Source organism: Rhinolophus sinicus, linkage group LG09 (genome assembly GCF_036562045.2).
Source record: "Rhinolophus sinicus isolate RSC01 linkage group LG09, ASM3656204v1, whole genome shotgun sequence".
Classification (NCBI taxonomy): domain Eukaryota; kingdom Metazoa; phylum Chordata; class Mammalia; order Chiroptera; family Rhinolophidae; genus Rhinolophus; species Rhinolophus sinicus.
The window spans coordinates 9,527,025-9,540,945 of record NC_133758.1 but is presented as its reverse complement, the minus strand read 5'-3'; the positions used below and the strand labels follow the sequence as shown (position 1 = coordinate 9,540,945).

At 37.3% G+C, this 13,921-nt stretch overlaps 1 protein-coding gene across 1 annotated transcript in view; it reads left to right on the top strand.

Annotated features, from left to right (window-relative positions):
• SERPINB7 (serpin family B member 7) overlaps positions 1-13,921 on the top strand; it is a 45,730-nt gene that overhangs the window by 19,605 nt on the left and 12,204 nt on the right. Inside the window, exons 2-4 of the mRNA XM_019729335.2 lie at positions 6,178-6,363; positions 11,762-11,812; positions 12,399-12,515. Of these exons, the coding sequence (XP_019584894.2) occupies positions 6,193-6,363; positions 11,762-11,812; positions 12,399-12,515 (339 nt within the window). The 5' untranslated portion in view covers positions 6,178-6,192. The remainder of the gene's footprint in view (positions 1-6,177; positions 6,364-11,761; positions 11,813-12,398; positions 12,516-13,921) is intronic.

Genomic DNA, 13,921 nt, shown 5'->3' with positions numbered 1-13,921 from the left:
TATTTGCTTCAGAGGAATGGAACTACCACACTAAAGGGATAGTAGCAGTAAAAGCCCAGATTCCAGAAGGTAAAATGCTATATACAAATGGCTGAAGTGATCCAGATTCTCATGTTTCAGGATAACAACATATAATACAATATAACAGGGACAAAGTGTGCAGGTAGGCGGGGATTGGAATTATTGAGGGGCTATTGTGCACCAAATACCATGCTGGTGACTATATACTTACGTACACATACACATACATAAAATACATACATTTATGTATGTTAAATGAAAATCTAATTAATCTGAATTCTTATTTTATGGATGAGAGAATAGGGGCCCAGAGAACCTAAGTTACTCGCTCAAGGTCACACAGCTGGTAGAGTTGCCAAGCTGGGAAATAACTGCCATCTAGTATTGTATCCTTCATCTATTTCAAGTTTATATATGATCTCAGGAGTGAGGAGTCAAAATAAGACTGAAAAACTTATCATGTAGCACAGCAGTCTCCTCCCCTCCCCCTCCCACTCTGCCTCCCACTTAACAGGTACAGAAACTCTCAGATGCTTTTAAAAAAACAAAACAAAACAACAACAACAAAAAACCACTTTATTGAGGTATGATGGATTTGTGGTGATGGTTTCATGAGTGTATCCTTGCCTCCAAACCCAACTGCTTTTCATGCTGCTTCTTGTATCTTCCTCCAGACTTGTAAATAACGTGCCAATGCTGCTCTGTTTTGCCTTTCACTTTCAGAGACTATCTACAGACTTCCTTCGAATAATGTCTCTTGGATACTCTGTTCCCTGCCCCACCTCCTCCAATCTCCTCCTAATACCCCTACTGAGACATATCATAAACTTTGTTTAGCTCAATACGTAATATTTAAATCATTACAACTAAGGGAATATTATCCACAGCTGAACTATAAAGTGTGGCATGGTGTACATTTCACTGTACAATCTTTGTTTCCTCTGGAGTTAATAATGATAATTTTTTCTCATTTTTTGTTGTGGATTTAGTTTTCAATGTCCCCATCACTAACGTGTTCCACCTCTGATGAAGGTAGAGATCTCTCCAGGTGTTCAAAATGTTCAAACACGTCTGTCCCTCTGATAGCATATGCACCCTAGAGATCTTCAAATGGTCAGGATATTCCACTTTAGGATTAAACAATACGAAGGCGGGAGGAGCAGATGCTTGTAGGAGAGGTGTGTAAGGTACAGTCAGAAACACTACGTAAAGTGAAACTGTACTCCTCCTGAAACAGCTCAGTTACCTCCTCAAATACAGTGATCCCCAATTCCCAGCCAGAGTAGCAAGCCCCCCACCCCTGTTCTCCAGCTCCCTTCACTTCTCTAGAACTACACTGAAGCCCCTCTGTGATAGTTAAATTTATACATGCTAGAGTATGAAACCTTGAAGGCGAGGCTCTGCCGTATTCCTCCTTAGATACCAGAGTCAGAGGAGGAATTAAACAAACAACAATAACAAAAATCAGTGACTGAATTAGAAAAGCATACCTTTCCGTATAAGAAAATACCAGCTATACTGCAATGTATGAAAATATACATATGCTATATGAAAATACTATGTGATGTTCATGTCAAATTAAATAAAATTTAATGCTGAAAATTGATTCATAAAAAAAAATCTATTTGGACTACTTTGAATTGAATCTGTAGCTAATATTCTACCAATTTCTTTTAATTTGCTCTATAAAGGACCTGAATGCAATTCTATCTTAATGACATTATTTAAAACTATCAGGGTCATCACAAAAGGAAGAAGGGAGTGTCTGAGTCAGAGGCTTTATATTTCAGAGTACTGCAAGGAACTCTTTCAGACTCACCCAACCAGCTGCTAACTTCCTCTATGAAGAGAGAAAGGTAAATATTTCTGAAGCCCACAACTTAAAGTCTGGCCAAACACTTTGAAAAAGAGAGAGAGGGAGAAAGAGAGAAATGAGTCATGGCTTCTTGTCTGTATTTGAGAGTCTAAACTCCTCAAACAATATCAAAATTGTTGCCTGGTCCTATTCTCTGCTTCTCTGTCTTATGACTTGTCTATGGCTGGCTTTCTGTGGTGTCAGAGAGAGTGGCAGGCATCATTCTGGGCAGGGGACCGAGATCAGTCTAACACTTCATGTTCCATATTGGAAAAGATAAATAGCATTTGGGGAATTCTGTGCAAATCTTGATTCTATATTTACAGTGTTCTTATTTAAGGCATTATGGGTTGAAATACACTAATTTTTGAGATTAGAATGGACCTGTATTTTAATTGCATAATTAAGTGCTCATCTGATTAGGGATTTATCAAAATTTGAAGTGATGTTATTAATAGAAATGGAAAGATTTGAAACTACTTCTATAGAGGAGTAACTCTATAGCATTGCATTTAACTTACATGGTGAAAATAAAAATTAAATATGTTCAATAGTAGTTATTCAAGTTTTCCCCCATATGTGTATATTGGTTTGGTAAATACAGGAGGGTTTTTTTTTTTTTAATTTAGTAATGTACCATGAAGTATGATTATTTTTCCTTGTACAGACAAAATATTTTGATTAAACATTTAAGGCACATAATTTATCAATTAAATATAAGCTTGGGTCCACAAAATATTATCATTATAATTTTATGTTTTATTGAATGTGTTTTGTCCCTGGTTTTTCGTATGCTTTATTTAAAAATTATTTTTCTTTCTTTTTATTAGACTTAAAAAAATGCTCTAGTGAGAGTATATTTATTCTTTTGTTTTGACATAAACAGTTGGTTGACTATAGGAAGAAAGAGGTAAGCCATTTCTTGGATTGAAATGCACCTTAAGTAAGCAAGTAGGCTTCAGGCTTCTGTGGACGTCTATATCTTCAAGTCTGACGTTTGGGATTTAAAAACCTTCACAAGTTGTATAAACTTGAAAATTATAAATTAATTACATATCTCTATATTAAGCTAAAATGTTTATGTAAGGGACATAGGAATATGGTATATTTTTAGTGTTATGAAAAATTAATCGAAAGCCAAGTTCTTAAGATATGAAAAGAATTTTCCTTCATTGCTATGTCTGGACAATGGCACGACAAATAGTATCATACGGACATCTTTCCTGTATCTTAACATAATTTATTTCCCTTTTCACGTTCCTTGAGTTATTTAACTAGGACCCAAAGCATCAGGTACTTGTTGATGGCTTGTTTGAATTTTGTTTATTTCTGCTGGTGTTTTGCTTTTTTTTTTTTTTTTTTTTTTAAAGAGTTGCTGTGGAAAATAATTATAGGAGAAAAAAAGATCACAGTTTTGGTACCAAGTTAATATTTGTTTATCTGTCACCTGATGGAAACCTAGGGTGTAAAACACTTAAGTCGGCCTTGAATATAGTTATCTATTTGCCAATGGGATTCAGACTTTATATTAGATGAGAAGAAAAGAATCTTGCTTTCATTTCTGGTACTTACAGTGTAACTGCATAAAGATTATAAGAATCATGTGAGGTGAACATACTTTTTGGTATTTATTTTCAAAGTGCATGAACATGTCTTTACAGGAACGCTTAAAGATATATTATCTCATGCCACTTATTATTTTAAGAGCCATTGCTTGAGAATTTATAATGGCCTAGGAATGTCTCAGTTCATGTTTCTCTGTAATGATTATTTTTCTAGTATGGTTTCTGTGCCATAAAACTTACTGAAGTGACAAAAACATACACTTTATTGTCTGAATACACAAATTCCTGTGTAACTTCTCTTCTCTTCAATACAATTATAGTTTTGTGAAAAGTCACCAGGATGATTAAAAGATTAGAAAATGAAAAATTGTGATTATTGTTTAGAAAGTCATTTAAATAATGATTTTGAAAGATTTTTCTTTCACCCCAAGGGGTAAAATAGGAAAACATAAAATTTTAAAGCAAAGTGATAAATGGAAGCTTGGCCAAAAAAAAAAAAAAAGTAACAAAAAGTGTTTTTGGGCTTTGGGGTATGATATTTCCAGACCCCATGGGACCAACGAGGCAGGTTCCTAAACAGGGTCATTTAAAAATCTTTCAGGTCTTATAGTAAAGATTCGATTCCACGTTATGTAAAATATATTAAAATATACCCACAATCTTCCATTAAATATAATTTTCACTGTAAGTAGTTGGAAAAGATTATTATGATTTTGCATTTAAAGTTACTTTCTTAAGAGTGATTAATTTCATTTGCTATGATGTTCAGCAATCAACATGACATCTTGGAAACTGTTCCAAGAGAATCTAGCACATAATTTCTCCATAAAATTACAGAGCTTTGTATGACTGCTAAACTTAATATGAAAGTCATCTTACGTGTCAGTTTAGTGAATTTACTCATGTACTCATTAATTTCAATCCTGTCATTTCTTTTTTCACATTTTAGTAGTAATACTCCTTTTTCAGATGTAAAATATGATTTTGAGTCCCTGAAAAGTTTTGGGGCCTTTGAAACTGCCAATATTGTTCACTGGATTTGATATGAAATCAATTAAAAAATTTCTGGATAGCTATTAAAAGAACGTAAGTGTTCTTTCTTGGAGTAAATGGTGCGCGGAGTGGGAATAATTTTCTCGCTGGGGGCATAGCTGAGGAGTGGGACATGTAGCGAATTAAAGGAGCTGAACTGGACTTTAAACACAGCCTCATTTATGGCCTCATCCTCAGTGATGCTCTCCGGGCTTGGAATTCCAAAGTACAGAATGTAGGTTCCTCAGGAACACTCTGGAAATGTGCAATTTATTACCTTCCAGGACACAACAGATTATTACCATTTTCTAGAGAATAACAGATGTAGTAATTTTAATTCATTGACCATCTACAATGGGTCAGACATGATATAGAGTTGTTTCTCAATTTTTTTTAACTGAAGCTCCCATTTGATAAAATAGAAATTAAAAACTTATTTAAAAAGAACTTAGTTTTAATTTTGAAAGCCTTTAAGTTTTTATGACTTCAACAAAGTTAACACAAATGCAATTTTAGAATATTCTTCTTTCCAACCATCCCAACTCCCCACCCCAAATGCCCTGATGTTTTGGTATAGTTCTATTACAGGTGTAAGAGTGGTAGGACTTATGTTTTTCTGTCCTGTAAACTGACCATCTCGTTGAATAAGATGAAACTTTAAAGCTCAGAGAAGTTAAAGCCTTGACCCAGGTCACACAACTATTAGCAACAGGGTTGGGATTAAGACGGGGTCCCTAAGGGGTCCACAACTCTTGGATCCTGCCACACCATCAAGAGTAGTATCACAGAACATTCAAGGAGCATAATTTGGAGTATCCGTGTTAATTCATTTAGTCTGGGACAACCCTGTCTGTGAAGTTGGGATCACTTTGAGTATTGTGGAGAAGGTCTGCAAAGAAATACAAAAACAGATTCCTGAAGAATTGCACGGTGGGGGCAATGCTCTGTATTTTGTCCTGGATTCTAAATTTGCTATTATACCCTCGATTCTCTAGTAAGACAGAGAACTCTGTGTTGGGAAGTCTTCTGCATGTTTGTGATGTATAACACCTATGTGAATCACATTTCTACTCCAAAAATAATAATGAAATGGTTTCAAAAAGAATAAATACATGTATAGGACCAGGGATGCAGAATATTTGAAATTAACATGTTGCTAAAAAATGTTAGGATGTACGATTACTTTAAGAATGTGTGTGGCGGCTATAATGGGGAGAAGGGATGAGGAAATGATGTGGTAACTTTCCACATGTGAACCTTTTTAAAAATTATCAGTTTAAAAAGCAAGCATGAAAGACCCTTTAATAGACTGACTTTGCTCTATTTCCCTTGGAAAGCTGAAATGATTTGAGAAGAGGCCCCATGAGCGTGTCTGCTTAGGACTTGAAAATGGAACAGAGGCCACGGATGATAGAAATGCCACATCAAGGGGAAGTGGGGGTATGTCCTAGATATGAGGGCATGGCAGAAGCAGAGAAACATCACTAAAGAATATCAATGTAAAAAAAAAGGAATGTGTCATAATATTTTTGCCAGAAGAAATCGTTTTAGCATGTTGGTAACAAAGATATTGGAGTAAAGGAACTTTTTCTATATGTTCTAAGTTATTTGATGGTTACATCCAAGGCTGAAGAAACGGAGCTTCAAATTTAAAAAGTAAAAGACTAGAAAAACCATCACATCCATGTCCTTGTTGTTCTCTAGGCTGCACTCCATTTCATGATGGCCTCCCTTGCGGCAGCGAATGCAGAATTTTCCATCAACTTGTTCCGAGAGATGGATAACAATCAAGCAAGTGGAAATGTGTTCTTTTCCTCTCTGAGCATCTTCACTGCCCTGGCCATGATCCGTTTGGGCGCACGAGGTGACTGTGCTTCTCAGATTGATAAGGTCAGTTTTGGTTGTGGCTTCTGCAATTAATCCTTGGGGCAAATTGTTTTCCCCAAGAGAATATTTGATGGCAATGGTCGCATGTAAATGGAGATCTTGCAAGGAGCCCCTCTCCAAGTGTGAAGAAGGCACACAGCTCAGAGCACTTGGTTTTCAGCTGGGAGACAGCAGGCATATTTTCAGAACTGCAGCTTTGGTTCTTCCCCTTAGTCCAGTGGTTCTCGAAGTGTGTGTCCCAGAACGTGTTAGAGATGCCAAAGCTTGGGCCCCCACCCAGACCCACCGAATCACAAACCCTGGGGATGGAGCCCAGCAATCTGTGTTTTAATAAACTGTCCAGGTGCACACGAAGGCTTGAGAACCACTGCCCGAGCAGATATGGATGAGAAAGAAGAGCTCCAAGGAGATTCCAATGAAGTCCTACTTTAAACAGTAGTGACCTGGGCACAAGTGACATAATAGTACATGGTCACCAGCACCTTTAGAAAGTATATATTACTTCACTCTTGTGGAGTGCCCTGAGCCAGGCCGTATGGGGAAGTGAAATGGTCACAGGTTACCTCCCTTCTCTTAGGAATTTGTCATCAAAATTCAGAAGTGGGAGAGACACCAGATCCAGGCTGCATGTGGAGGGCGTTGTCACCCCTTTGTGCCCACTGGTTCCTCCCATTAAGTTTGTTCATAAGTGAGGACAAGAGGAGCCTGTCCCTGCTGTCGCCTTTGACACCTAAGTACATGGTGAAGATTTGTGTAGATAATTTAAGCTAGAGTAATGCGTTTCTCTCTCTGGACAGCTCAGTGAGTATTTGTTGCTAAAGAACAACCACAGAGTCTAAGAATGCCATTTCCCAAGAGCTGGAGTTGTTCACAACCACAGTGCAGGGAACACTTCACTTTAATGAGATGATAAGAACAGCCAACAGTCAGGCTTTGGGATAAGCTCTACCGATATCTTATAAATCCTCCCAATGACACAGAAGTAGGTACCATTATCGCAATTTTAGGGAGGGGTTGCCATGCCATCTCCGTGCTAGTGAACAACAGAGCTGCAGTTCAAACTCACCGTGATCTTCTAAAACAGGGTTTCTTAACCTCAGTCCTACTGACATTTCAGGCCAGATAATTCTTTGCTTTGAAGGGCTGTTCTGTGCATCGTAGGAGGTTTATTAGCATCCCTGGGCTCTCCCTACGAGATACTATTAGTGCACCTCTTCTCAGTTGTGACAATCAAAAGTGTCTACAGCCCCTGCCAGGTGTCCCCCAGGAGTCAGAAATAATCCCCCCAGTTGAGAACCATTTGCCGTAAAGCTACCAAAAGGAAATGTAATCCAAAGTGCATTATTGCAAAGCCTTAGTTATTTTGAAGTTAGTACTTTGATAAATAAATATAAAGCCTTTGGGGAAAAAAAAATCTAGCAACTAATAAAACTGTATCCATTCATTAATAAAAATACATAACATTTTAGGACCAAGTGAGGTAATTGGTGTCACAGAAACAGAACATTGGCACGGGAATTAGAAGATTAGTTTCGATTTCTGACCTTGGGAAAATGATTTCATCTCTGTGGGCCTCAGTGTCCTTACTTGTAGACTATGGGGGTTGATTTGATAGTATCTAATTAAAAAAATAGTTTAAAGATTGTTCCTACTCTGTAAGTTAGACAACGATGTGTAAGCTCTACACCTATGACAAAAACTCACCTTTAGCACAACAGAAGACACAGCTATTTCTTATTGTGTGATTTCAGGTCAGGGTCCGTCACTGGTTATTGCTTGATTTGCCTCCTTGCCCCACCGGTGCCTGGTGGAGCAGGGGTCAACAGCTCATGGGAGATGGGTCTCAGTGAATTCAAGGAGCCTCTGTTCTGCTGGAGTGTTCTTTCACAGTCACTCCCCCATCGATGCCTTCTATGAGTCACTTTTGATAACTCTTGCTATTATAACCACCTATAAGACATATTCAAGAGGGAAAAAATGGCAACTACAGACACATTCATATAATTTACTTGTACACATTTTTAGTCTGCAAAATACCTTCTTGGAATTTAATTTTCAGCCCTGCCCACCCTATTCCAGTTAGTTTCTCATTGCAATACCATGGTTTGACACCATGGCTCGTGCATGTATATTTTAGATAAATCCACTCGTACTCAATTCAGTTATAATTTATGGCATCCATCTTTATGTACCTTCTAAGCACTACCATGGACAAATCGTCTGTTTTCTTTTTGAGGCTCAAATGGTCATTGTTGGGCCAGTACAGAGCCCTTTAAATTTTTCCTATTTGAAAAATCCTTCCAGATGACTATGAAACACCTTTGCTTATGGGCAACTAAATGTTCTAGACCTGTCTTGAATTTCTTCGGCTCAAAGAAGGGTCAGCCACTCACTATGAAGCCCTGATTCCTTTACCATAAAATAGTATTAAAGCCTAGAATTGGCATGTGTGACCTTCAATGGAGTAATATGGAAAGTGCTTTCCATTTGAGTGAAAGAACCAGAAAAGTATATTTATTTACAAGGTCATGTGCTAAAGTTCATATTTTTTTCTCTAAAAAATAATTGTTTTTACCAAAAACCTTTGAAAAAGTAATTATAATATATTACTTATTCTACCACTTCTGTGAGAAGAAATAACAGCTTCATAATTTGGCATGACTACATAGAAGCCCACTGGGAAGCAGATGATTCATAGTCCCCTTTTTCTTTTTTTTACCCTTAATCCTAATATCCTGAAATTTATTACATTTTATAGGCCCATGATTTTCCTTTTTTTTTTTTGCCATCATCTGAATTTGTTAACAGTTATAGAAAAGAAAAATAAATTCTTATTTTCTCACATAGGGACATCAGAGGACATCAGAGGACTCCTAGCATTTCAAATTACGATAAATATGTTCTTTGAAATTTTATTTAATATTTATCACATTTGAATATTTACTAGTATCATTATTGATCTTTAGTTATGGTAGTTTATTGTTGAATGTATAATTTCTTAGAATGTTTAAAAATATTAAAATAGATATGTATTACCTTGGTATTTTACCAGTTCAGTTTACTGAAAGTTAATTAAGAATGTTCGAAAAGATAACCAAGTTAATACAAAAATAGATTAAAATTAGAAATAATTAAAGAATTGTGTTAAGTATCTATATGTGTTAAAGCTTTTTTTCAAAGTTAAGAAGAATGATTTCTGGAGATTCATATAATTTTTATAACATTGTCTGGGTTCCACAAGAGATAGCTTAGAAAAGATGTAAGGATGTTTAAACTTTATCATGGTATTTTATGTTACAAGTATATCCATACATCTCCAAATACCAATATATCCAATGGTTATTTATTAATACTTTAGGACTTTGTTTCTGAAAAAAGAAAACTGTAGGACATTTTAAAATTGGATATCACTTAGGAGGAATTTTGGTCAAAAAGGGGAGTTCTTTCCTTCCTTCCTTTCTTCCTTCCTTCCTTCCTTCCTTCCTTCCTTCCTTCCTTCCTTCCTTCCTTCCTTCCTTCCTTCCTTCCTTCCTTCCTTCCTTCCTTTTGGCCTCACAAGGCTTCACATTAATAGGTTCTTTTAACAAGGTAGTGAGTCAAAGGTTTAAAACTCTGAGAAGCAGACATCTTTCAAAAGATTCTTCCACAAAGCCATTTATATTTTACTAAGATAACATCACACAATAATCAATATGACTTTCAACATTTTCTCAGCCTTCCCTTGGGTAAATCTTTTCCCCTGAACTGTTTCAAAGATCATAGAACCACCTCTAGCCCCTCATCTTGGGAAGGAAAGATACAAAGGGACCACCCAAGTTCAAGGTTGGTGGACACAATCTGGTCAGTGCCTCTCTCCCTCTCCATCTTATATTGAGGTGACTGATGGTGACAACTTCCTTTTACAACCCATCTGTTTCATTTTGTGGCCTCGGAGAGGTTAAACTTCATCTAGTTTCTAACACATATGTTACAAAGCAGCAAGAATGAAAAAACTATAATGATAAAGTCCAAGTTATAAGGACTCATGCTTTTATTTGCTCCTCTTGTAACAACAAAATAAATGATTCCATGGAAATGGGAGGTCCTCGTTGAAGCTTCCTCTCTTAGTGACGAGTTACCAATGCCGTTGTTCACCAAAAGAGGAGCCACAATGAGATCAACCACAAAACTGTGAAGTGGAATTGTTTAAGGACGCTGGCATATGCTACCCCTCAACTCTATCAATTGGAAAGAGATAACTACAATATTCTTTAAGGCATTGGAAATGTTCAGGTTTGGTCAAGGCAAAATGAGAAAGGGGGCTGATCTTTTTCATGCTCCATAACATCATAGTACTGGAGGGAGAAAAATGACACCCAGGCTGCTAAACATGGGGCCTTGATGCCCACAAAGACCCCAGCTGTGAATTTTAGATTGACTGTTAATTTGTATTCAACTTGGCCTTGTTGATTTTATCTTATCTCTCACTCCATCTTATAGTATTTTTCCAGATTCAGAGGATGTAGACAGTGAGGTAGGTTCCAATTCTCTGTGACCTATTAATAGTGACGCTCATGGCCTTTTAAAGTTCTAATATCTCTTTCTGAGCTGTTCCATTTTCCTTGACCAATAAATGAGGCTGTTGATTAGGGTTCTAAAGCCTTGAAGTCGGAAGCCCCCAACAGAGCTACTGATAGCAACATTGACTTGTTTAATTAAATACCCATAGGTAAATGTTTTACCCAGTGTTAGAATGTCCTACTCCTCTTCTGCCTACCCCCATCCCCACTAGGGATGAGGTTCAACTATAGCACATATGGGCCCTTAATGAAAACCTACATCTTTCTATAGAAAATCCAACCAATACGATTGTAGGAACACAAACTGAGACAAATCACTATTGCCAGGCAGTTATTTAGATCATTCATCCAATTGGTTGGAGGAACATAAGTTAAATGAGTCCTAATTTAGCTTCATACTTAGGATTTCCTAGAGAATCATAAACCCTTCTCCCTTTTATGCCTTGGTGTGCGTGTAGTTAGCCCTCATCTTGCCTCCCACATGATTAAAAAAAGTTTTCATTTTTTTACTTGACCTTTTATTAAATCCTTGTCCAGATTTAATCAGTGAGTAATCATTAAATTGCTCCCCCAGGAGGAGCAAACTAAAGTTATGAAACACATTTCATTTGTAGCCATTGATTTATTAACTCTCCCAGTTTATGATGCTTTTCCCCAATGAACCAACCATCGGCTTTAACCAAGTCAGTAGGGAGGCTGCAAGTTTCTTTCCTGTCTCTGTCACACACACACACACACACACACACACACACACACCAGGAAGTCTCATGCCGTGTTTGACTTCGCTGGTCCCTTCGTGTTCAGCATGACCTGCTAACTGCTTTCTTTGTCCCTGTTTGTAGATGCTTCATTTCAATGCTGCCTCAGGACATGGAAATGCCTCTAATACTCAGGTAAACACAGCATGTTCTTTTAGAAAAAGAGACTGTGGGACTAAATTTAGCAAAATTACTGTCTCGCTGACATATTTAATTATGCTCTCTATTCTTTTAAAGTAATAGATTTTAAAATCTATTTTTAAAATCTCATTAAAGATTTCTGTATCGTGGGTATTTCAAATATAATTTTTGAGAATGTACTTGTTAATTATTCATTTACCAATATTTTACTTGTGTGTTAGCTAGACTTTGGCAAGATAGCATGGAACTAAATGTTTTGCTTTTATCTTTACTCTTCACAGCCAATTTACATTGCTGAAATGAATTATGTAGTACACATATTAGGCAAATTCATTATTTTCTGTTAATAATTTTATTCTAAGGTTAATAATTGAGTGTAGTAAATCCTTTAATTAACTTAGATCATGACACTATTATGAGAGAGGGTAAGAAATTGTAGATGTGTGTGGCATTGTTTGCTGCTTTTGTCGTGTGATTATTTTTTAGTTCTTTTCTGGTATATGTTTCATTTTCGATGTAAACAAGAGTATGCCTATCATTGCAGCCCAAGAATACATTTTTATAATTTTTTTAATAACAGCAAAGAGTCCAATCTCAGCTGACAAGAATTCTCTCTGACATAAACACATTCCACAAGGATTATGAACTCAGCATTGCCAATGGGCTTTTTGCAGAGACTGTGTTTGACATTCACAAGGTAAGTTCAGCCTCCTGTCCCAGAAGGTTATTTCTACTCTGGACCTGAGTCTTGTTCTATCCAGCATCTGAATATAGACTTGCATCTTTCTATTGAGTTATACAAAGGTGATTTTTTGTTTTTATTGTCACTACTAATTAGGTTCCCAGGTGTCTTCAAAATATCATCAATGTTTTCAAAGAACAACTTTACTCCACCCAAGTGATCCACATATTCAGGCTCCAAACCAGAAGAGAACTTGTCTCTGAGCAGTGATGTGGAACTGTCATTAGCGTGGGAGGGGCAGATAGCCCATTTGGGGTTATCCACAGACAAGAGGAAAAAGTCTGTCCATTTTCCCTCTGAGCTTTGTGTCTACTGAAACAGTTTTGTATCTCCAGTGCTGAGTTCACCTTCTTTTTTCTCAGCTATGCCCTTTATTCTCTTTTTCCAGCACTAACCAACTTATCTTTTCAGTAATATCATTTATAACAGAATTCCTGGTGAGTGACATAGCCAGGTAAGGCCAGCCATTGGCAGAGGAGCAATTCAGACTTGACACAGAGGTGGGGAATGGGGTCTTGGGGTCAGCAGACTCAATTTTGGTATTACTATGTGGTGTTTGTATTTCAATTCATTCATCATCGTAGCCTGTTCACCGAAAGAGCCATGAGACCTAGAATGCACTCTATATGCTGCTATGCTCAACCCATACTTTAGAACCATCATTGCTGTGACAACCAGAAGCCGGTTAGTACTATTCAAGCAGACACAGTGGCCATGATTCTCAGGACATGTTTGTTCTTCCTTTGAATTCTCCGTTTCTCGGGCAACTATAAGCCTCTGGACTAATCTTCACTTGCGTCTTTCCAGCTTTCTGGTTCCACCCAACCATTATTGTTTCCTCTGTCTGTCACCCACTCAAATTCTTTGCCCCTTTCCAGCACCACTCCCAAATTGTTTGGCAGCCTGCCAATTGTAAAGCATTGGGCCACTTTGTTTTTCAATGTTCCCAAAAGAATCTTACGCAAGCATTACAGGGGCCACCTGCATGTGCAACCCCACATTTTGTGTCTCTGGTCCCATGCATACTGCTGTGGCCCTGAGGACCGCTAATTCTGTCCAAATGGAAGTAGATGAGTCTATCATGCTACTGCTTATGGCAGACTTCCATGCTCCCTTTCCTGGCACTCTGTGTGTACAGAACAATGAACCTGGAAGCACAGTAGAGGTGAGATCGGATCAAGAACATGGAAATGGAGGCACTGAAAGTTTGCTCATCCTTTAGCAACATGAAGATGATGATGATGACACATGAAGTTTGTAAAACACTTGGTTCTTACAAAAGCTATCTAATTGATCTTCATTAATTATACAGGAAACTGAAGGTTAACATGTAGAATGCAAGAGTGGGACTTTACCAACGT